The sequence below is a fragment of the Xyrauchen texanus genome, chromosome 14 (assembly GCF_025860055.1).
Source record: "Xyrauchen texanus isolate HMW12.3.18 chromosome 14, RBS_HiC_50CHRs, whole genome shotgun sequence".
NCBI classification, from domain to species: domain Eukaryota; kingdom Metazoa; phylum Chordata; class Actinopteri; order Cypriniformes; family Catostomidae; genus Xyrauchen; species Xyrauchen texanus.
This window is the reverse complement of record NC_068289.1, coordinates 35,428,323-35,452,410: the sequence shown is the minus strand read 5'-3', so window position 1 is coordinate 35,452,410 and position 24,088 is coordinate 35,428,323. Positions and strand designations below refer to the sequence as shown.

The following is a 24,088-nucleotide window of genomic DNA, read 5'->3' as shown; positions in this document are numbered from 1 at the left end:
TGACCATTCTGCCACGTCCTGTTTTTTTCAGCATCTCGAGCAGGAGCACCGCATTTTAAAGACACCATGCCAAGTTAAAAGAACTTAAACTTTTCAGAATAAACACTCAACATTCATTGCATAGCATCCAGCTTTTTTAATGCAAGAACAGGTTCTGTGTGAATGACCTAGCATCCTAACAAATTAAACCACACAAGTGACTGATTTGGAACCCTGAACATGGGTTGCAACTCCACTTACAAAGAGTTTGGCATTAGCATTGTTGCTAAGCTAACAACGCAATATTTTAATGAGCATTTAAATGCATAGCACACAAAACATTTATTAAGTAGTCAATTTCTTATTAGATAAGAAATGAAACCACACAAGTGACTGATTTGGAACCCTCTACATAGGTTGCTACTCAATATACAAAGAGTTTGATGTAAACATGTTGCTAAGCTATCAGCGTAATACTCTAATATGCTCTGAAAGCAGCATAATTATGCATTATAAATACCTACCTTTTAGAACAGGCTTTGCGTCAGGGGCACACCTACTGTCTGATACCTTTTATAATGCTAGGTAGGTAGCTCACTAGGTTTTGAAACGGTTCATATTTGCTCCCAGATCTCAAGCCAAACAAGCATTACATATTACTCCCTCTTGTGGCTTTGAAAGGAAAGCAATTGTCCATCTCTTTCTCCAACTTGACCATCCTGGTGCCAGACATCATTTCTAAGCATTTACAGACTGAATATGTGTTGATTTCCACTGCACCAAACCTGTTCACAATCACAAGAGGCCCCATTGTAGCCTGCTATACATCTCATTAGGCTCAAAAACTGAACAGAAGTTGTAGGCAATTTGTCTTTGATCTGTAATTCAGCTTTTAAAAATACAGCAGAAATAATCTTATAAACTCTTTTAAGAGTTCATTTCTAATGCCTCAATGCTGTCAGAGTTGAAATGGGCATGTGGGTCTCAGGCCGATGGCAAAGAGCAGGACTTGATTGTCCATGTGATGAAGGCTGATTATCCACGGTGAATAGTTCTAAATCTGGAGTAGTAAAGGTTAACCTGAGAAGGAAAAAAAAAAACTGTTTGACAGGGCAGAAGTTGGATTAAGCCCTAGAGCGCAATGGCACAGTTAAAGTGTCCCCCTTGCTTTTCAAAGTTCCCATTGATTGATTGCGTGATGAGCATATTTAGATTTTTTGTGTTGACATATTTCCTACTGAAACGGTAATGTAACAAACAATGCTGTGCCAAACACCAGTCCAAGTTCCAAAAATATTATAATCCATTTTACCGGGTGCGTAGACACAAAAACATTTAGTGAAAAAAATTAGTCCGTGCTCAAAATAGGAAAAAACTTGCATCAATTTATTACTATAAATTGATGCAAGCATCAATTTATAGTAATAAATTGATGCAACCATCAATTTATAGTAATAAATTGATGCAAGCAAATACATTTAAAAAAGCATATACATTTAAAAAAGTGCCAAGTCAGCAGCAAAACATTTTCAGAATCACCCATTACTCTAATAAAGTGCTAAATAAATGGTAAGAAAGACCAATAGGCTTTTGTTTACATCACAGCCAAGAACATGATTTACTACATGATATTGCTAGTCAGAAGCAGGTGGATTTATTTAGCAGGTGGGGTAATTCTCACCTTAGACCGCATTTGATTGGGGAAAAGTTTGTAAAAGGCTCAGAGTGCAAAAGAAGAGTGTACATTTTAGATGTGCATATACACTGATGAGACAACATATAATGATCTCTCACAGGTGACGTGAATAACGTTGATCATCTCCAAACAAGGCCACATGTCAAGGTCTGGGTAGATTACATGGTAAGCGAACAATCAGTTCTCGTATTCAACATGTTGAATGCAAGAGGAATGGGCTTGAGTAAAGACCTGAGCGACATTGATAGGGCCACATTTTTATGGATAGATGACTGGGTCAGAGCATTTCTGAAATGGCAAGGCTTGTGGGGTGCTCCTGGTCAGCAGTGTTGAGTACTTAACGACAATGGTCTGAGGAGGGACAGACCACAAACTGGCGACAGGGTGATGGGCAACCAAGGCTCATTGATTTGCGAGGGCAATGAAAGCTATCCTGTCTGGTCCGAACTGACAGAAGATCTACTGTGGAACAAGTCACAGAAAAGTTTAAGGATGTTACAGGAGGAATGTGTCACGACACATTCCTCCCCTTATGGGGCTGTGTAGCTGCAGATTGGTCAGAGTGCCCTTGATGACCCCTGTACACCATCAAATGCGTCTACAATGGGCACACGAGCGTCAGAACTGGACCTTGGAGCAGTGGAAGAAGGTTGCCTGGTCCGATGAGTCCAGTTTTCTTTTACATCATGTGGATGGCCGAGCACGTGTGCACCATTTACCAGGGGAAGTGATTGCACCAGAATGAACTGTGGGAAGACGACAAGACTGTGGAGGGAGTGTGATGCCCAGTGCAGAGTTCTGCTGGGAAACCGTAGTTCGGCCATTCATGTTTCAATCCGGTTGAGCATCTGTAGGATGTGCTGGACGAACAAGTATGATACACGGTGGCTCCAACTAACAGGACTTGAAGGATCTGCTGCTAATATCTTGATGCCAGACACCACTGGACGTCAGTGGAATTATCTGTGAATTGAAGTGTGCATCCAAGTGATTTGCTTTGCTTTCCATCTTGCTAAGTGGAATATTGATACTGTAGGTCATATACTAGAGGACCCAGTGTTTTAATTGCTGAGGACAGTTATGTAACAGTGTCTGTGTTTAACTCTTTGCTCTTGAAGGAAACCTACCAGTTGTAGGAAGATGAGCAAATCTGGTTTATTCATCTTATACAGTACCTTAAAACATTATTGGCCATTAATTCTATAATAATGTATTTGTACATGCATGCATATTGTTTATAAGAATCATAAGTGTTGGTGGGCCTGGGTATTTCAGCGAGTATTGATGCTAACTACCACCCCTGGAGTTGTAAGTTCGAATCCAGGGCGTGCTGAGTGACTCCAGCCAGGTGTCCTAAGCAACTGAGATTCGTCCTCCGCCACCCGGATTGAGGCGAGTCACTATGCCACCACGAGGACTTAGAGTGCATTGGGAATTGGGCATTCCAAATTGGGGAGAAAAGGGGGAGTAAAAAACAGCTGGAACATATTGCTTTCTGCTCACTGCATACAAATTAAATCAAAATATGCGTGTAAATATGAATTACACAGAATTATAATGCATCTGTGGACATTTAGGTTATTATTAATGTATTAAAGTTAATATTCTCATTATTAGCTCACCCAGATGTGTATGATTTCTTTTCTTCAGCTGAACACAAATGAAGATTTTTAGAAGCTTTGTAGGTCCTCACAATGCAAGGGAATGGTGGCCAGGTATTCTTCTAAAAATCTTCGTTTGTGTTCAGTAGAAGAAAAAGTCATACACATCTCAGATGGCACAAGGGTGAGTAAACGATGAGGACAATTTTTATTTGTGGGTGAACTATACCTTTATACTTAAATAGACCTTAGCTTAGGTAGATGCCATATTGAATTTTGTGTGGATGTAAATTAGGCTGTGAGGGATGTGCTTACAGTCTGTACAAAGGCATGAACTGTATAAAAGTCCTAGATCACATCTAATTTTAGCTAGTTGTGTTCTGACAGGGGAGATTTGTGTGATTTTTCCATTTGGAAAATGATTATGTACTTCCAAACTGTTGCATGCCTTTGTTTTGATTGCAACCATTTTTCTGAAAACCTATAATTTAGTCAGAGAAGCAGAATTTTCTTATTTAAAGGTGTAAAGTCAAATAATTTTTTTTTCACACAGATAGGAAATATTTTGATAGAGACTACGAGTGAAATCAAAGTAATTTCTCCTAAAATAAAATATGCTTAAAGGAATATGAATACATTTATTTAGACTTTCCCCTTCTTTTCTTAAAAAAAGCAGATATCTTGGTTACACATATCTTTCATTATGAGTGCCTCACTGTTACCTTGATTTTTATAGATTAAAAAAAATATATATATATTTTCTACCCAATCTGGAATGCCCAGTTCCCAGTGCGCTCTAAGTCCTCATGGTGGTGTAGTGACTCGCCTCAATCCAGGTGGTGGAGGATGAATCTCACGTCTGAGACCGTCAATCTGCACATCTTATCACGTGGCTTGTTGAGCGCATTACCATGGAGACGTAGCGTGTGTGGAGGCCCACACTATTCTCTGCAGGATCCACGCACATCTCGCCACGCGCCCCACCGAAAGCAAAAACCACATTATAGCCACCACGAGGAGGTTACCCCATGTGACTATACCCTCCCTAGCAACCGGGCCAATTTGACTGCTTAGGAGACCTGGCTGGAGTCACTCAGCACACCCTGGATTCAAACTCACGACTCCAGGGGTGTTAGTCAGTGTCAATATTCGCTGAGCTACCCAGGCCCTATTTTTTCTATTTTTAAGAGAAGAACAATCCATTCACTTCCAGGAAAGAATATTTTCAAATGATGAATATAAAAATATTTGTTACTTGTGATTTATTTTGTATTAAGCTAGAAGCCCTCTAGCGTGATGTGATATATCCTGTCTGTTGCGATGTACGAGTTCATTTTACATGCTCAAAGCCTACTTTGAACATGGTGGGGGTCTTTAAGAAATTTCTAAATGAGCTCTGGGGTACCGTGGTGGGGTTGTGATGCCCAGGTTAGGAGTGAGGAGGTTAGACCACTAAGCAGCTACTTTGATAATGGCTGAGTAGTGACCTGTGATTGATTTAGAGGGTCATATTATATAAGCAGGATGTGTGACTTTTTGGAACATTCCTGGAGCTTTTTGTATTTGGCTGGAACTGTTGTCCTGCTGATGTCCCTCAGCAGACTATTGCTGACCCAGTACACTCTCCGCTTATTGAAATGTTATTCACATCCTGTGATATTTTTTTTATATAATTTTCCTGTCAACACAATGTGATTTATGATACATTGGATTAGGGTGCTACATTTGACCTTAGGGTTGCTGTCACCACAAAGCCATTAACATTGGCTAAGAACTATTGTTTTGTTCCCAGTGAAACAATAAAAAAAACATTTTAACTCAACCATTCGTATCTCACCAGCTTCTATGAGAATAATGCATATACAATATTTAACAATGCATCATAAAATCCTAATTATGACGCACCACAATTTTTAGACGCAAACAAATTTAAAGTCAACTTGAGAAATCAAAATGAAACCTACATTATTTAAACATTTTAAGCAATAATTTGCCCAAAAATGAAAATGATGTCATCCTGTCATTACAATTCTGGACTCTGAACACAAAAGGTGAAATGTTGAACAATGTACTGGTCACTTTCTTCCAGTATAATGAAAATTAATCTGGGCTGTTGAGCTCCAAAAAACAAAATGACAACAACAATAATAATAAAGATAAAACACCATAAAAGTTTCATAGAAGTAACCCATATACATTTTGCACTGTATTCCAAGTAAGTGTTGGAATTCAAAAAGAGAAGGCATACAATTGCTTTGTGTGATGATTAGATTGAAATGTAATGTTACTATGTAATGTTGTTACTGTATATACTGAAAACCTTATCTGCTGCAGAAGTGCAAGTTTTTCAGCAAATAACGACTACAATTTTGGCCTGTCACACAAAGGAATTGTATAGTTTTCATAATCTTTTATAAAAATTAAATAACTTGCTCTGTCTTTGAAGCAGCATTCCTTTTCCACTGATGCCACATAGACTGTGCGGACTATTGGATAATGTTAACCAACGGCCAAAGAGCTATTTATTGTTGTAGCAAACTGCCATTAGAATGGACTTTCTTCACACCCCCATCCATTCCTTATGGATAAAATCAAGTCCTGTACTATTAGTATCTCCTGTTTCATTGTAGAGTTAAAATGGGTTGTAAATGCAGTTTCATGCTGACTTTAAACATTGTAACGTGACACATTTTAATCAGAGCTTTGTTTTTTAAGACTGGTATTACTGGTCTCCAAAGTGCTGACAATGTTGATAGTCTTTCCTTTAGGGCCAAACTGGGTTTCATTTCATACTTTGCCTCATGTTTACATGCTTAAAAGCCCAAGATTACTAGCACCTAATGAAGGACCTAGAGTGTGTTTGTAATTGCCTACGGATAAATCCTACGGAGCTCGTAATGTGTTTGGATACTCTTTAGAGAGCAGCCCTGCCATTGCGCCACACTGCAGTGACATTTTCTGTCTAGGCGGCAGGGAGCCTATGAGTCACCCCATAGCTAACGATTAAATGAGTTTAAAGATCCGCCTGAGATGCCTCCAGCAGCACAACCAGCTTCAGGCCTGCCTGCCTTCAGAGAGCACTGCACTCTCTTGCTCTTTCACAATCAACTAACCTTAATCCACCCACCCAGGGGAGGCCTTTTATTTGAGCTTTTATATAAAGCATCTCTATTAGAATCGTCAGCTATATATAAACCTCTGATCTATGACTGTTATATGGGGTTTTAGTTTAAGGGAGGGTTAGAATTCAGCCTTAGTGGCATTTGTAAAGAGTGAGTTCGCCAATAAATGAAAATTGTAAATCATGTGTATGTATAATGTACATGTATAATGTTTACATATAATTGCTATACCTTTGAGACGGTGTGCATTTTTAATGATGATCTGGCCCCATTAAATTCCATTGTAAGTTGAAATAATTTTTTATGGGAATAAACATTATGCCACGTGCTGTCTATTGAGCTTAACTTGTATTGAACATGGAACATTTATTTAATAATGGATATAATTTTGATCAGTTCCTCACACAAAGCCTATCATATGACTTCAGAAGACTTGGAATAAAGTACAAAGAAGTCATAAGGACTAATTTTGGGGTTTTGTTGTCCTTTTTGGAGCTTGACTGGCCACAATAATTTGTCGCTGTGTGAAGGGTAAAAAAAAATTCTTGTTCCACAGAAATAATAACAGAAAACATATTTAGAATGACATGAGGGTAAATTAATTATAAACTGGTGAACTTTTTATATAATATATATATATTAGGGCTGTCGATTTAACGCGTTAATTCAGTGTGATTAATTGTATAAAACATATTGGATTAAAAAAATGTACGCAATTAATCGCAATGCCCCCGGATTGTAATAAGATTCCTGAGAAATGCATGCTTGTATTACCACCTGTTTACTCCAGAGGGCAGTAATTGAAATTTCAGCTGTATAGGCAACATGCAGTTTATACAGTGAAGAAAACAATCAGACAGCACAAAACAGATATTCATACGTTCTTGCAGTCAAAACATTTGATGGAGTGTAAATTCGAACTAAGGGATCTCAAGATGTGTTCTAATTATTAAACTATATTTAACTTGACACAGTGACTTAACATTTTATGTTTATGACACAACACACCTGAGACACTACACAAGCATGTATGACGTAGTGAAATTGACGGGTCCTTAAACAAGCCTTCATAATAAATCTCGAACTGATTGACAAATTCACTTTTGAACCTTCACCTTTTGAAAATTACAGTGAACCTTTATAGTGTCCAGCTATAGATCTAGATTCACCACAATGTGAATGTAAGGGTTGGGAACATTTCTGCATGTAAGAAATGGCTCGCTTTCAGTTTATAAACTCCGTTAAAAAAAATACAAATTATATATATATATATATATATGGAAGGATTATTGATCTAGCATTATGGTCTAATGTATTAATTTCAGTTATCATGCTTTTTGTCTCTCAAAAAATATTCTGTACACTCTGCTGATAATCTGCATATGTCAAGGTGACCGAGATATGGAGCTTTTTCCAATGATGATGTCCAATAATGCCAAGCCTCCCTACCAAAGACACATATGGTTCTTCATCTAATGACCAATCTGTCCTCATGGCATGTTATCTGAAACGTCTAGGAAATGGATTTCATATGGGAGAATTGATTTTATAGCTAGCTCGTGTCCTAGTCCACAATAAAAAAACGGGTGCATCAATTAGTGTGTTTACATGCACACCAAAAAGCTGATCACAGTCAAAAAATCTGCTTATTTAAAAACGCCAGTGTAAGAAACACACCTTTTATATGAGATTTGAAATCAATGGATTGTTCTCTGCTCTTTATATTAAAATGTAAATGGGCATGCACAAGACTTGCACATATTTGATAAGCCGGTAAAAGTATTTACGTGCAATGCAAAAAACCTCTATGTTTGGAACAGCATGTGTATGAATAAATAATGACAGAATTTTCATTTTTAGGTGAACTAGTTCTTAAAGCAGTGGGATCAAGAACATACGCTTTTCTCCGGCATCAAAGCAGCATCTTAAAAGGGAGTGGCAAACATCACATGAGCTGACTCTTTAGCAGTGCCATTGTGTGAGAAGAGCCTGCCTTCTGGGCCCCTTTTATAAGTTTCTGGAAATCATCTTCTAGACTGAGACATTGAGTCTGAACAGAGAGGTCACGTTGTCCCCAGTTTTCAGTTTCAATCAAACCTTGCCGTCTCCCTGCTGTTGTCATGCTTACTTGAGTGTTAGACCAGCCCTGAGCTGTTTGTAATAAAGCTTGATCAATGGCAACATTTGGTGAATGCTCCACAAATTAACATTGAATAGGAAAAGTCATTACAGATAATGAGGCTTTGTTTTTAATCCGAGGTGCACAACAAAGGAGAGCCATATTTATTACTGTGCTCCGATAGGAGAATATCATGCTTTATTCACTTTATTGTCTCTATAGGCTCAATGTTCTCTTAATATGAATGTCTTCTCTTGCTATAGAAAACAAACACACTCCTGTTTACACTGGATTACTGTGTCATAGGCATGGTAATGGAGCTGTGAAGCTGGTATCACATTAGTTAGCTGATATTGTGTCTATGTAAAGTCTGCCTTTCAAATGGTCAATTGAAATGAATAGCTGTGGGCGATGGTTTCAATCATCAGTCAGGTAACCGTGGTAACCCTGTAATATACAGTACTGTTTGTGAATGTGCACCACACTGATCAGTGGGTATGAGTGCCTGAGCTATGAACCAAACCAACCAGCACTGTGGTGAATCACAAAATTGCAAATTTATTTTGAAACAAATAAGGTTAAAGACTTTTAACAATCTCAGTATGCTTTGTGAATGATGTTATGGAATTAATAACTGTTGAAATATGTAAAAATATTGATTTTAAATATTTGAATCGGGAACAATTTACAATATGGTTCCATTTGTTAACATTAACAACATTAGTTAACGTGAACTTGGTTCATTTCAACATTTAGTTATACATTTTTTAAATCAAATGTTATATGTTTTAATATTAGTTCATGCTCTATGAACTAACATGAACTAACAATGAACACTTGTATTTTTATAAACTAACATTAACTAAGATGGATAAATGCTGTAAATATATATTGTTCATTGTTAGTTCATGATACCTAATGCATTGTGAATGTTATGAATTGAACCTTATTGTAAGTGTAACCATTGTATTTAATTATAGAAATAATATATTTAAAGTTTATTGCAAAATAATTAGATATATACAAATATATAAGTGATTTGAGAGTAACGCAATTGCGTAATTTATAGTGTGTCATGAACTGCAGGACTCTATTGTCACGATTCTCTGATTAGTGGATCTTTTTCTTCTATATTCACTGGTAGTGTAGTTATTCACCAGGAGTTCCTCCATTTAAATTACTTTTTTTATTTTTTATAATGCAGTCTAATGGCTTTAACAGGAGCATATACCATGGATTAATGCTACGATTGATGATGCATAATACACAAACCACATGCATCACTAACTCTTCCTTTGTTTCTGCCTCTCTCCCACAGTATTCTCTTTGCCGACATTGAGGGTTTCACCAGTCTTGCTTCCCAGTGCACTGCCCAGGAGTTAGTGATGACGCTTAACGAACTCTTCGCACGATTCGACAAACTGGCCGCTGTAAGTGTGCACAAAATGGCTTGCATCCTCTGCCAAATGGCTGTTTTTTGGGTGAAATACGGTGTACGACTGAGATGGAATCATATTAATTCTGTATTGCATACCACTCACCGCACAGCTGACAGGAATAGACAAACCCCCCTTCCTGTCGAATGAGTGTTCGCGATCACGCTTTGCACACTGATCTGTTATTCCAGCCCATCTCCTCTTTATCTCCACCAGGAGTGGTGACTCATCGCAAACAAAATCACCATGTGAGTGTGCATATCCTCTGCTATTGCAGAGAGATGCCACTCAAAGAGAAAACCATCTGGTGTCTGTTCAGATGTTTGCACACTTCCCAAAACCTTCGGGCGGGAAGACAAAACATTTTGCATGCGCACTTCCACAGAGTTGATCAACAATAGAGGTTGTTGTATGGGCTGCGAGATAAATCGAGGCATGTGCTTGGGTGACATTCAGGTGGCTGTCATAAGACAGTGAGTCCTGTGCCCAGCCTGAGGGCGGGGTATATTCTTCTGCTCTCCACTGGTTTCTCCTCTATCATTTTCATGATGACTTACTATCTGAGTCACCTATAATACTCTAATAACAACACTTGATATTAAAAGGCTAAAATACTGTCATTATTTAATCACTCATGTTTTTTCCAAACCTGTATACCTTTTTCTTTTGTGAAACTGAGATGTTAGGCAGAATGTTACGGAATGACTATTCACTTAATTTTCATTGTACAGAAAAAAGATGCAATGAAAGTTTATGGTGACTGAGGCTGTCAGTCCATAATGGAAGAAAGAATGTCAAACAGGTTTGGAACAATCTCATGGGGGTGAGTAAATGATGACAGATTTTTTTATTTTGTGAACTGTCCCTTTAAACTGATCCATTAGCCCTGATACAGATCACATCTGATGGACTTTCTGCTTATACAGTGTTACGCATTCTTTAAATCAAAGAGTGATAGCTATCCTTGAGATTAAGTTATCCAAGCAAAATGTTATGACTAATTGGGTTGCATTTTTGATTTCATGAAAATGGGATGCCAAGCGTATTGCATAAATAAATGCAGTGCAGACAGAGATTAAACCTTGACCTTTCTAAACCAGTTGGGAACAATTAGGTTTGGAGTTTTTGTTTTCATAAATAATATAAGTCCCTTTGAAAATCCACACCCTTAAAAGGAAAAAAAAAACTTTTGCGGTATGTTATGTTGATGTAAGGGTTTTTTATTGGATAAAAAGCTAAACTGTATGTGTAAAACTCTCTTCTTATGTGATATCATAATGTTTTGTGCAGTATATAATGTTTTAGGATGACAGGATATATTTATAGGTTATAAATACAAAGAAATTGAAATAAAATATATAATATATACTACAAAATAAATAATTGATTGTTTTGCAAGGTGTTAGGCCCAATTTTGGACTCCTTGCCTGTTTACCTAGTGCCTGACATTATCATCCATTTCTGGTGATCCCTAGAGCAGGTCACTCTTACACTCTCTGGTCTCTCTCTCTGCGCTGTGTGTCTGCAGGAGAATCACTGTCTGCGCATAAAGATCCTGGGTGACTGTTACTACTGTGTGTCTGGCCTGCCAGAGGCCCGAGCTGACCATGCACACTGCTGTGTCGAGATGGGAGTGGACATGATTGAAGCCATCTCGTGAGTATTACAGTACTTCTGATTATCAGAAAGGAAGATTATGGCTTTTGTGCCTTGTTTGAAAAAAAAATATATATATATATATATATATATTTTTTTTTTTTACTGAGTTTATGAACTGAAAGGGAGCCATTTCTTACATGCAGAAATGTTCCCAACCCTTACATTCACATTGTGGTGAATCTAGATCTATAGCTGGACAGTATGAAGGTTCACTGTAAGGCTATTCAGATTTACATGTACTAATATTGACTAGGTTGTGTATCAGCATGGACTTCTAGGGTGAAATGCCCTCTGTGGGTTAATTGGTCAGGTCAGAGAATCATTTATTTGTCTTTCATGTGTGTATCTGCCTGTGGACGTGTCCACAGGACTGACTTCCATAATGTTGAACATCTGTGAGCAGTTGTTTAAGGCAGGAGTGTTGGTTGCTGGTGTTCTTCTCCAGTTAGCATGTGTCTGTTTCTCTGGGCCACAGCCAACCACTCCAGTGTCCCATCAAACAGGAAGAGAGCACTTGCCTGTCACACTTCAGTGTTCAAAGGGATTTTATGGCTTGTTTGCTGTGTATCATCAGGTTCGCAGTGTGCTGACATGTTGAATCTTAACAAAATGGCACAATTGGAGGAATTGGAAATACTATATATAGTCACCGAAAATGTTAACAAATTAAAACTTATATGTAAGCTTCTTCAAAGTAGCCAAACAGCTCTGCACACTCTAAGCATTCTCTCAACCAACTTCATGAGGTATCCACCTGGGATTATTTTCATTCATTTTCTGGTCCAACTAAAGATGTTTGTATAAAGATTAGCCATGAATTACTAAAAGTGTACAGAAGAAGGTAGAGTACCTCAAACTTACAAAGTTTGCATGGGGAAATGGCAAAGAGGGAGCAACATTTCATATTCCCCTGCAACCTTGTCAGTGAAATAATTCATTATAGTTCATTACTAATTTTAATTTTTTTTGTTTACCCATTCTTGTTTATATAATTCATTTAGAAATTTTAACCATTCCCATATTCCCCAATAATTCAGCTTACCCCTAACCTTCAGCTTACCTTATAGACATGTCTTCTAAATTTCATTTGTAAGCAGATTTCATTCAATATAATTAGACATATTGGTTTTACCACTGCTACTGGACTAGACGACCGCTTAAGTAACTCCTCTACATGCTCCCCTATAGTTTGTGTGTTAACATCTTTCAAAGTAATTATGACTAGTAATGCTGTTAAGGGAAATATAATATCATCAATCATGTTGGGAATTTAGCAATTCTTTATTGTTTATGCTTAATATCAAAAAATATTCCCAGAATTAACACTTTGTCTTTGTGTCTGTGCTCCAGGTTGGTGAGGGAAGTCACCGGAGTCAACGTCAACATGCGTGTGGGCATACACAGCGGGCGAGTCCACTGTGGGGTGCTGGGATTAAGGAAGTGGCAGTTTGATGTCTGGTCCAACGATGTCACCTTAGCTAATCATATGGAAGCTGGGGGCAAAGCTGGGTGGGTTCTTGAACTTTGGATTTTTTTTCAATGTTTTATCACGAAGCAAACCCCAGCAAAATATGTCCTGTGTCTCTTCACATTTAAGATCTGAAAATGTGTTCTTTTATAATTAACAAGACATGTTTCGACAATTCCCTAAACAATTCCCAGTGGGTTTCACACCACCAACTTAAGCCAAGCTGTTAACTCTATTTCCAAACTACTCCTAATATTTCTGCACTATGTAGTTTCTGCATGCTTGGTATACCCTAATTACCCTACTGCATGTAACCAACAAGACACTTCTCTTGATCATCCATTTCCAATGTATGTATGTATGTCTAAGATGATAACTGAACACCACTCGTGAAATTTAAACATGCAGCATGATGAGTTCCTGTTCGAAACATTTATCGTTGCGTAATGTGTTCTGTGTCACATACTATTTTGTTGTCAGCATATACTGCACACAGTATTTAGTATGCTAGTATTCCATTCCCATCTGAACAGTTTTTTTTTATTGAGTCCAGGCCAACATCCTGTCTATATCATGCCATATTTAAATGTTTTCATTCAGTAGATGCTTTTATCCAAATGAGCTCACATATTCATATTATAGTTGTTTTTATCATCTCAGGCGTATCCATATCACTAAGGCCACCCTGAACTACCTAAATGGGGATTATGATGTGGAACCTGGATTTGGTGGAGAGAGAAACGTCTATCTCAAGAAGCACAACATTGAAACCTACCTTATAGTTGGCTGCAGCCAGAAACGGGTGAGGACCTCTTTTGTCCTTGCCAGCGAATCATATCAGTTCATTTTTAAAGGGATAGTTCACCCAAAATGGAAAATGATGTATGCTGTTACATTGTTTCCTGGAATTTTTTGAAGAATCTTTAGCTCTTTTCCACAACCATGTCTATTAAGCTTCAACAATGCACACTCCAGAATAATAAAAAAAATACTATGAAGCCATTGGCTCCTCAACTTAAAAATTTAAGAGCCAAATGGCTGTTTTTAGTTGCCAAATTACAGAATTGCTTGATTAAGATGGATGTTCAGAAGCAAGATCGAAAGACAGCTGATAACTGATTAAATGAATATTCCAGGTTAAATACAATTTAGCTCAATAGACAGCATGTGTGGCATAATGTTAAGTACCACAAAAAATTATTTAGACTCATACCTCCTTTTCTAGAAAAAAAAAAAAGAAGCAAAAATCGAGGTAACAGTGAGGCACTTACAATGAAGTGAATGGGGACAATTTTTTGAGGGTTTGAAATCAGAAATGTGAAGCTTATAATTTTATAAAAGCAATTACATTAATTCTTCTGTTAAAACACATGTATTATTTGAGCTGTAAAATGTTTTAACTCATCATTTAAGAGTTTTGGGGTTTGTTGACATTACATTGTCATGGCAACGAAGTTATAAAATTGGCTATTCACAAACTTCACAAAGAAAAGGCATATTGTATATGTCGTGTGGCTATACTTTTGAAACAGTAAGTATTTTAACTAGAGATTGGCTGATAATTGGATTTTCCGATATTTTTTGTGATATTAAAGCATTTTTCTATTATCGGATATAGTTTTTGCGATATCGGATCCACCGATAACTGGCACCATCTAGTGTGAGTTTATGAAATTGTGCACAAGACTACTGTTAAAATAACTTGCTTTTACAATGTACTGCTTGAATTAATGTATTTTATTAAATGTAACAGCCATTCATGCTCTAGTGAGTAGTGTTACATAAATGCTTGATGTGTGTAGTTTAAGCGCTAAGTAACGGAGACGAACTCGCCTAAACACAAATCCTGCGAAGTCCCATAGACATAACATTACTACTTCACATTAATCAACTTGAAGAGCCTTGGATCATGAGTGCATGTTGTAAATATGACAGTTTAATTTAATTTTCTGTTGGCTGTGTTTATTAGTCTTGTGAAGTTGCCGTTCAGGTAGATGCACATGTTCCATATGCCAGAATGGCCACCGTATGCCAGCACAGCTTTTAAAATCGGCATGAAACGGAAGCTGCGACCGAATTTACTTCCATATTGTGACGTGTTTATGAGTGAAACGGCTTATCGAACAAGAGAAAAATGTGGGGCAGGGTTTGAGTTTATCCATTGGTTGTTGATTGGATTGTTAAAATATGGGCATTATGGAGCGGAAAATATAGCGGAATGGAGGCAGATCTGAATGCGAGTTTGCAGTGGACACACACCCCTACAACCGTGCTGCTAGAGTCAAAGCCAGTTATCGGTGAAATTGAGCAGCGATCTCAACACATTTATGTCATTTATGACTGACAACATAAACGCATGGGCACATCACGGTCTTTGCTTAGAAAGAGGCTGTAGAAGTAAAAGAATTAGTGCGTAAAAGAGAACCATATTTTAATGTCTTGAATCACAATACACTAAATATAAAGGAAAAAACACATCCTCGTGCTGTGCATCCCAAGATAACTGCATTAAAAATATAAATAAACTCCAGAGGCACCCGAAGCGTTGTATTCATTAGTGATCACCTCAGCAATTCAGGCATGAAAGGTTTCTAACACATCCGCCAATTTGCCTTTATTCTACTCATTCGATTTGTAAATTCAAGCCAACTGACCTGTAACCAAGGAAGTTTGGATTAAGGAATGATAGTTTTGAAGGAAAACAGACGAAAATACACATTGCCATATTCACCAACATGCGATTGAAGCTTCGTTCAACCAGAGATTATTTAGCAGAGATGGGTCACTTCTATTAAAATGAATGGGAGAAATTGGAACGCCCAATGGCAGCCAACGGTCAGCATATGTAGAAAGGAAGTCACACCTGACAGGTAAAAAAGCCAATCACCTTTTAATTTCAAACATAGTCAATCAACTCGACAATGCGCATGTGCAGAAAGACTTTGTTACAGCTCTCTGAAAATTAATAATCTCTCGACACTGATCGAGTAAAAGTTTTGCGTAAATGCATAGATTTTCACGGGGCAAAATACTCGTGTCAAAATAGCTTTGCCATTCGGGATGAATTCTGTAATAGCAGTGACTTTCCTGTGATTGTATACTTATTCCAGTGAACTATTTGCCTTTAGCCTATCAAACAACACCTAAACCTTTAACTGTAGGTCTAGATTAAAATAGATTTACATTTATGCAATGACTACCTTGTTGGTTATTTATGTTCTCCATTTTAAATCAGAGGTTGTCAAATTATTTTGCCTTGTTGTTGTAATTATTCTATTAAAAAACATGGTATGTGATTATTATTGTAATATACAATTTTTTGTTTAATATTTTCTCTGTAAAATAAAGATGAATTAAAAAAACATTTAATGAATAAATCGGTTCTGCATATCGTTTAATGCATATGTAAACATAAAAATAATCGTTATCAACATCGATCGATCTCTATTTTTAACGTTTATTTCGAGTCTGTCATGCAACTTTGCTCTCTGTTACCTGAGACATGTAGGGTCAGCATGCTATTTATCTCTGTTAATATGCATGTCCTTTTAAAGTGAAAACACTTAGCACTCAGAGATGGCATGACTCACATGGTGCTGGGCAATAGATTGATTAAGATAGATTCGGGGAAACATGACGTCAAAAGACAAGCTAGTTAATGACTGTGACATTAAAACACACAGACCGTAAAACTACCTGTTTTTTTTGTTTCCCTCTACAGAAAGAAGAAAAGGCCATGATTGCTAAGATGAACCGGCAGCGAACCAACTCAGTCACCCATAATAGCACTCACTGGACTGATCGGCCCTTCTACAATCACCTGGGTGCCAATCAGGTTTCTAAGGGGATGAAGAGGATGGTGAGGAATCTGCCCTTTTGAAAAGGCTGCATTAACTACTCTCTAGGATGAGAACATTATCTGAATGCAGAAAAACAGTTGGATGCATTTACTGTAATTGCCATTACTAAAGCCCATTACCTCTTCTGTTGGAGAATAAGGCGCAGGGCAGGGAAGGTTCTTTATACAATGTGTTAATTAACCCAAAGCAATCCCAAGGACATTGCTTTAGGGCCACATGTAAAGGGGCTCCTGATCTTTGTTAAGTTCCTGCTTTTTCAGTCAGTTCACAGCTCATCCCGGGCTCCAGGGCCTGTAGGGAATAGCACTCTAATTAAATAAAACTGGATTGCCTCAAGGCCCTGAGAGATTTAATCAGGCAAAGTGGAACCAGCAATTAGTTCTTGTGCATGTTCTTTGGGAATATCCTTTATCTCTTTGTGTCTAAATCACCTGTTCATTCTCAGCTTGGGTAATGTGAAAAGAAGAAACTCTGAAATCCAGGCTAACTGACACACTTCAGAGTTATCAGCTAGCATTACAAGAACATTGATGTTGAGTAAGCAAAATTCCACCAAATTTCCCCTGTCTTGCTTTGGTTTTTTAAACAGATTGTTCTGCCCCAAATTCTCACCATTCGTAGAGCCAATGTTGCTGTGTGGATGGACCTCTCAAAGAAACAGAGAAATGTTTTGATAGCACCACAGTGTTGGTGAAACCACACTTGGGTGAAATCAATCTACAATGTTTACTAATAGTTGACTCTGTAGCTGCGTCCAAAATCGCATACAGTCACAGTAAAGCATATTAAAGATTGCACGTTCTTTAGGTATGCAGGTGAGTAGTATGAATACATTCTCTGTCATATTTCTTAGGGGAATGCAGGCATTGTCTTTTGAACCACAAGTATGATGTATTAACAAAAACTGGGAAAATAATTAACTCATATAATTATAATATAATATATTTCAGCTTTTATTTCTTTCATCACATTCCCAGTAGGTAAGAAGTTTACTTACACTTTGTCAGTATTTTGTAGCATTGCTTTTAAATGGTTTAACTTTGGTCAAACATTTTGGGTAGCCTTCCACAAGCTTTTCTCTATAAATTGCTGGAATTTTGGCCCATTCCTCCAGACAGAACTGGTGTAACTGAGTCAGGTTTGTAGGCCTCCTTGCTCGCAAATGCTTTTTCAGTTTGGATTGAGGTCCAGGCTTGGTGATAGCCACTCCAATACCTTGACTTTGTTGTCCTTAAGCCATTTTGCCACAACTTTGGAGGCATGCTTGGGGTCATTGTCCATTTGGAAGACCCATTTGTGATGAGCTTTAACATCCTGGGTGATGTCTTGAGGTTTTGCTTCATCTACATAATTTTCCCTCATGATGCCATCTATTTTGTGAAGATCACCAGTCCATCCTGCTGCAAAGCACCCCCACAACATGATGCTGCAATTTCCATGCTTCACAGTTGGGATGGTGTTCTTCGGCTTCCAAGCCTCACATGATGATGGTTATTATGGCCAAACAGTTAAATTTTTTTCACTAGACCAGAGGACATTTCTCCAGAAAGTAAGATCTTTGTCCCCATGTGCACTTGCAAACTGTAGTCTGGCTTTTTTATGATGTTTTGGAGAAGTGGCTTCTTCCTTGCTGTGTAGCCTTTCAAGTTACCTTGATATAGGACTCGTTTTACTGTGGATATAGATACTTGTCTACCTGTTTCCTCCCGCATCTTCACAAGGTCTTTTGCTGTTGTTCTGGGATTGATTTGCACTTTTCGCCCCAAACTATGCTCATCTCTAGGAGACAAAATATGTCTACTTCCTGAGCGGTATAATGGCTGCATGGTCCCATGGTGTTTATACTTGCATACCATTGTCTGTACAGATGAACGTAGTATCTTCAGGCGTTTGGAAATTGCTCCCAATGATGATCCAGACTTGTGGAGGTCCACAATTCTTTTTTTTTCTTTATGAGGTCTTGGCTGATTTCTTTTGATTTTCCCACGATGTCAAGCAAAGAGGCACTGATTTTAAGGTAGGCCTTAAAATACATCCACAGGTACACCTCCAATTGATTCCAGTTAGATAATTGGGCTATCAGAAGCTAATTGGCTAATTGCCTAAAAGCTTGACATAATTGTCTGGAATCAAGCTTGTTAAAGGCACAGTTAACTTGGTGTATGTAAAGTTCTGGCCCACTAGAATTGTGATATAGTCAATTAAAAGTGCACAATCTGTCTGTAAACAGTTGTTGGAAAAATGACTCATGTCATACATAAAGTAGATGTCCTAAATGACTTGCCAAAGTTATAGTTTGCTAACATGAAATCTGTTGAGTTGTTATCTTCAACCTAAGTGTATGTAAACTTCTGGACGTACACGGATGTAGTAGGACAGGGCGCTTCAAGTAGTGTCCTATGGGGGCCAGATTATCCAGATGAAAACTTGATGAGGGCCAGACATTTGTCCAGATTTATCTTAGCTAGCATTTTCATTGTAAGTAACATGTAAATATGGAAAACAAAGTTAAACACAATTAATACTGTAAGGTTATTACATTAAAATGGTCTGAGGTATATTGATTTATTAAAGGTCTATTTTTAAAGAAATTCCTTTCAAAGATTTATCTGAAGAACAAACATGACTTCACACCCTCAACTAAAAAATAGCCTAGGTTTTGATCAACATTACTTTGAAAAAACAAGAAAAAACATTTAGATCTGTTGAAGCTCATATCTTTGACAATATCAACCCACATAAGAAAACAATGGTCATCTAGTATAGAACTGTCATTTTACATAAAACATTTTATTTTATAAATGTATTTTTTTTTTAAAAGGGAAAATGTCTATTCTTCCTTTTTTATTATATCCTTCCATTCAGTAAAGAAAATACATTAGTTCTGAAAATATTGCGCATTTACACACAGAAGCGCGTGCAGGAGCCAGATATTAGGGCAGATGATCATAGGACAATTTAGAACACTGATTTGATGATTTTCAGGTTCAAGTTTTAGGATAGGGAGGTATGTTTTACTCAATAAAACATCCATATAATATTCACCTTAAAAATCTTGTCTGATTACAACATAATTTCTCTCGCTTTTGGTGTATTGTTAAACTCATGGATGAGTTCATGTTTCAGACTTTGAGGCGATTTAATAAAAATTTTAATTTTAATAAAAATTTTAATAAAAATTCATCCTTATCTGGAGGGCCAGATAAGGATGAATGGCAGCCAGATTTGTCCTGAAGCAGGGTATTTCTCGCCTGCTTAATTCTGAGAATTTGGACACCCTACTCCATTGACGTGCTGCTTTTGGCATACTATATAGTATGGAAGGATGCATATTTGGATGTGGAGTGTAAATTACACAGTGATATGAGAGAATTTAACATCAAAGAAATTACACACATCAGCTTAATAAATTCAGTTGGAGCCCATTATGGCAAATTATTGCCTGAGTTCTGTCTGCTCCTACGCAAACACTAAGCTTTAATGGAGGGAGATAAACATGTGGGGTATTCTGACGAATGGAATATCGGTATCATAATAACAACAGCACCTGTTTTTGTCTGTTGTATTGTCTAGAGGCTTGTGTTGGCCCAGAAGGTGTTGCTCAGTCAAAGGAGAGAATAAAATGTTATAACGCATCAACATACTGGCTACAGTCTTTGTACAGTGCATTCATAAAGGCATTAGTGTGTGGGAGTGAGTCTGACTCCTTTGAGAGTATAAATTTAGCGACTATTATTTTGCCCCTAGCAACCCATCCTTGGACACTTTTCACTCCCAAGTTTGAATGTTTATTGCTTAGAAATCCCTGTTAACAGTCACTTGATGTCTAATGAGAACATTCAGACTTTTACTTGAGCCACATATTTGCTATTTCTGATATATATATATATATATATATATATATGTATTATAAACACACTTTTAAAGAAAGAAGTAAGGTTTCAAATGATAAAACAATTGATATATTGTTCAAAGGAAAGATGCCAAAAATAACTACTATACCATGCCAGGTTGGGTAAATGATGACAGAACACATGTGCAACATGAGCCTGTTGGGTTTCCAGTCCATGTTTCTCATGTCCAACATGATAAAACAATGACTCACCGGCCTCTGTTTTCTTAGTTCACATTGGGCTCTGAATTTTACTCCCAAACACAGAAGGCTGGTTGTCACAAATCAGGCCTCTTTATTTGAATTTGCTGCTGCTAATGCAGTCTGCTCAAAGGAAACGGCACATGCTTGATATAGACGAGTTGTTTATACTTAATGAGTCAGCTCTCAGCTTGTTTGCACACAATGTCAGTCATGTTTGGTTGGTTGAATCAGTTCTTTTCAGTGCAGTAAATATTGTCCTTGATGTACAGTATGAAAGCCTCCATGTAGTTTGTTATTTTGATGCTGAAGCCTTTGCTGAAAAAGACTAGCATGAATTTTCATGCTTGTCCAAGTTAGTTTATGGTGTTTAGTACTGGTTCTAGCTAGTGGTCATGCATGGCATGTCTAAAAAAGCTGGTTGACCATGGTAGCATAACTGGTTAAGCTCATTAAGAAGCCTGCCAATTAGGATCCCATGTTTGTGACCATCAGTGCAGGTCTTTTCATCAAGGACTGTTATGTATAAACGACTGCATTCATTCCAATTAATAGATTTTTTGATTGAATTGCTAAAAGTCAAATCCATTTACCTATGGGCATTAAATACCAAAATGGAGCCAGTGGTTGGAGGGGTTAATAACTAAGTGAGATTTGTGATGTCAGCAGAAAAAAGGAAAGTGGTTTGAGGCAGAACGTGTTGTGATAAAAGATTATGATAACAATATTAATCTTGGTTTTTGTTAGAAAAAAATGCAATGGTTAATTTTTAGATCATGTTAGTTCATTGTGTATTATCTAATGTTAACATATAGAACTTTTGATGAATCATGATGAATGATGTATATTCTGCGAAAATCTACTGAGCTGTGGGTGCAATTTCCATGCAGGCTTTCAACTTAGCATGTTTGCTTAGCATATAAACTAGCCAATAAACATCTAAACATCTAAAACTTTTTTTATTGAGAATCTGGTTGACTAATTAAACATAACAATAAGACCAGAAACGTGCATACAGGGTCAATTTTTATTTCATGTCAACTTTAAAGTATACTACATTGTTCTTTCTGATGGAATGTCTTTGTTTTCTTTGTCTCACTCTTTCTCATTGGCCTCGTCTCAGTCACACTCTTTTTTTGTTTTTGTTTGTGTGAATCCATAAATGCTTTCCGACGATTCATGGATATTTCTGTTATTTCTCAACCCCTCCCATCTCTTGACACTAGTCGCTGCTCTGTCATGGGAAATGTGATGATAATAAGGAATGAATAGACATTTATGGATGCCATTTAGAATGGAGTGTTGTGAAAATGTTTTAGTTTTTTTAACTCCAACATAAAGAATATATATATGCATGCCTGAAATTTGCACAAATCATTTAAATTTTTTAATTAAAAGAATATTTCAGGTTCAATACAAGTCGACAGCATTTGTGGAGTAATGTTGACAACAAAAAATTATTTTGACTCATCCCTTCTTTAAAACAAAAGAAGAAACAATTGAGGATACAGAGAGACCAAAACAGTGAGTATTTTAACATTTATGGATTTGCCCTATTCACTTCCATTTGTAAGTGCCTCCTATAACACAGATTTAATAAAACAAATTAAGAGGGAACTAGTCGACATGTATTTGAGTGGTTATCAACATTATTCCACATGCTGTCAATTGAGCTAAATTTGTAATTAACCTGGAATATTACCATTTCAATGTTTTTTTTAATTCACTCAAGTCCATTGACCATGAAGTTTTCTTGCCCTATCTTTGTTGAGTTACTCCAGAAGAGGTCACTGTTGTGTTAATATTCTAATCCTGATCCATTCTGCATTGATGAATAATGTGTTTTCTTTGTGTCAATTTTGTTGCAGGGCTTTGAAGATCCGAAAGACAAGTAAGTATGCACAGCTCCCAACCTCCTCCCTCCATGCCAATACTTTAATTCATATTTGATAACTACAGTGAAAAGACACAACTGTGGAAAGGTATTGAGAAATATTCAGTTGCATTAAAAGTAGGCCCACAAATAATCGGAATACTTTTTTTCTTACATTTTCTGTATTGAAATGTCTATAGAACGGACACTTTTCACAGATTTTGCCATATTGTGCCCTAAGTTAGGTTGAATTTTATTTATTATTTGAAATAAATGTCATTTTTATTTATAGCACTATACTTTGTGTTACCCTGCCATTTATTTTAAAACAATTTAAATTATTTTCACATTTCTGTTTAAAATACAGCTGCTGAGGGTAATTTGACATCTCACTTCTGAATGCAGTAATCCATATCTTTTTATTTACTTTTCCTCTTTTAGATACCTACATTTTAAAGTGGATTTTTATTTTTAGCAAAAGGAAACAAAAATAATGTGTTACACTGTAAAATAAGGTTCCATTAGTTAATGCATTCAATATCATGAACTAACCATGAATAATATATTTTTACATAACATTTATTAACCTTGTTTTTTGTTTGAAAAAAAAATGCAATTGTTAATTGTTAGATCATGTTAGTTCATAGTGCATTATCTAATGTTAACATATAGAACTTTTGATGAATCATGATGAATGATGTATATTCTGCGGAAATCTACTGAGCTGTGGGTGCAATTTCCATGCAGGCCTACTTATAAAGATACTAAAATCTTCAATTGTGAATAAACTATCAACTACCATTAATTAACTAATAAACTTAGCATGTTTGCTTAGCATATAAACTAGCCAGTAAACATCTAAAGGTTAGAGTGAAAATGCAAATATTTTAGTTACTGCAGGTAATGCATGTTGCGATATAATCACACCCTATAACTAAGAATCTAAAAACCATTTCATTAACTTGTCTCTTTCAAAATATGCACTTTGAGTATTTGAAAACAATGCTAAATTTTGCCTGACTCTTGCTAATGTAGCATACTCATAGTACAACTGCTCAATGTTAACCTATCAGTTTAAAAATGTATACGTAATATGTTTTATAATATTCTGTATGTTTCAAATAATCAAAGTATAGGACCCGGTTGTGCTCTTTAGCAAATTATTTGTTCTTTCTCAATGTA

At 36.8% G+C, this 24,088-nt stretch overlaps 1 protein-coding gene across 3 annotated transcripts in view; it reads left to right on the top strand.

Annotated features, from left to right (window-relative positions):
• LOC127655217 (adenylate cyclase type 5-like) overlaps positions 1-24,088 on the top strand; it is a 99,110-nt gene that overhangs the window by 56,060 nt on the left and 18,962 nt on the right. For all 3 annotated transcript variants that reach the window (XM_052142893.1, XM_052142892.1, XM_052142891.1), the window contains exons 4-9: positions 9,836-9,947; positions 11,482-11,609; positions 12,963-13,121; positions 13,741-13,882; positions 16,802-16,939; positions 22,902-22,924. In XM_052142893.1, the coding sequence (XP_051998853.1) occupies positions 9,836-9,947; positions 11,482-11,609; positions 12,963-13,121; positions 13,741-13,882; positions 16,802-16,939; positions 22,902-22,924 (702 nt within the window). The remainder of the gene's footprint in view (positions 1-9,835; positions 9,948-11,481; positions 11,610-12,962; positions 13,122-13,740; positions 13,883-16,801; positions 16,940-22,901; positions 22,925-24,088) is intronic.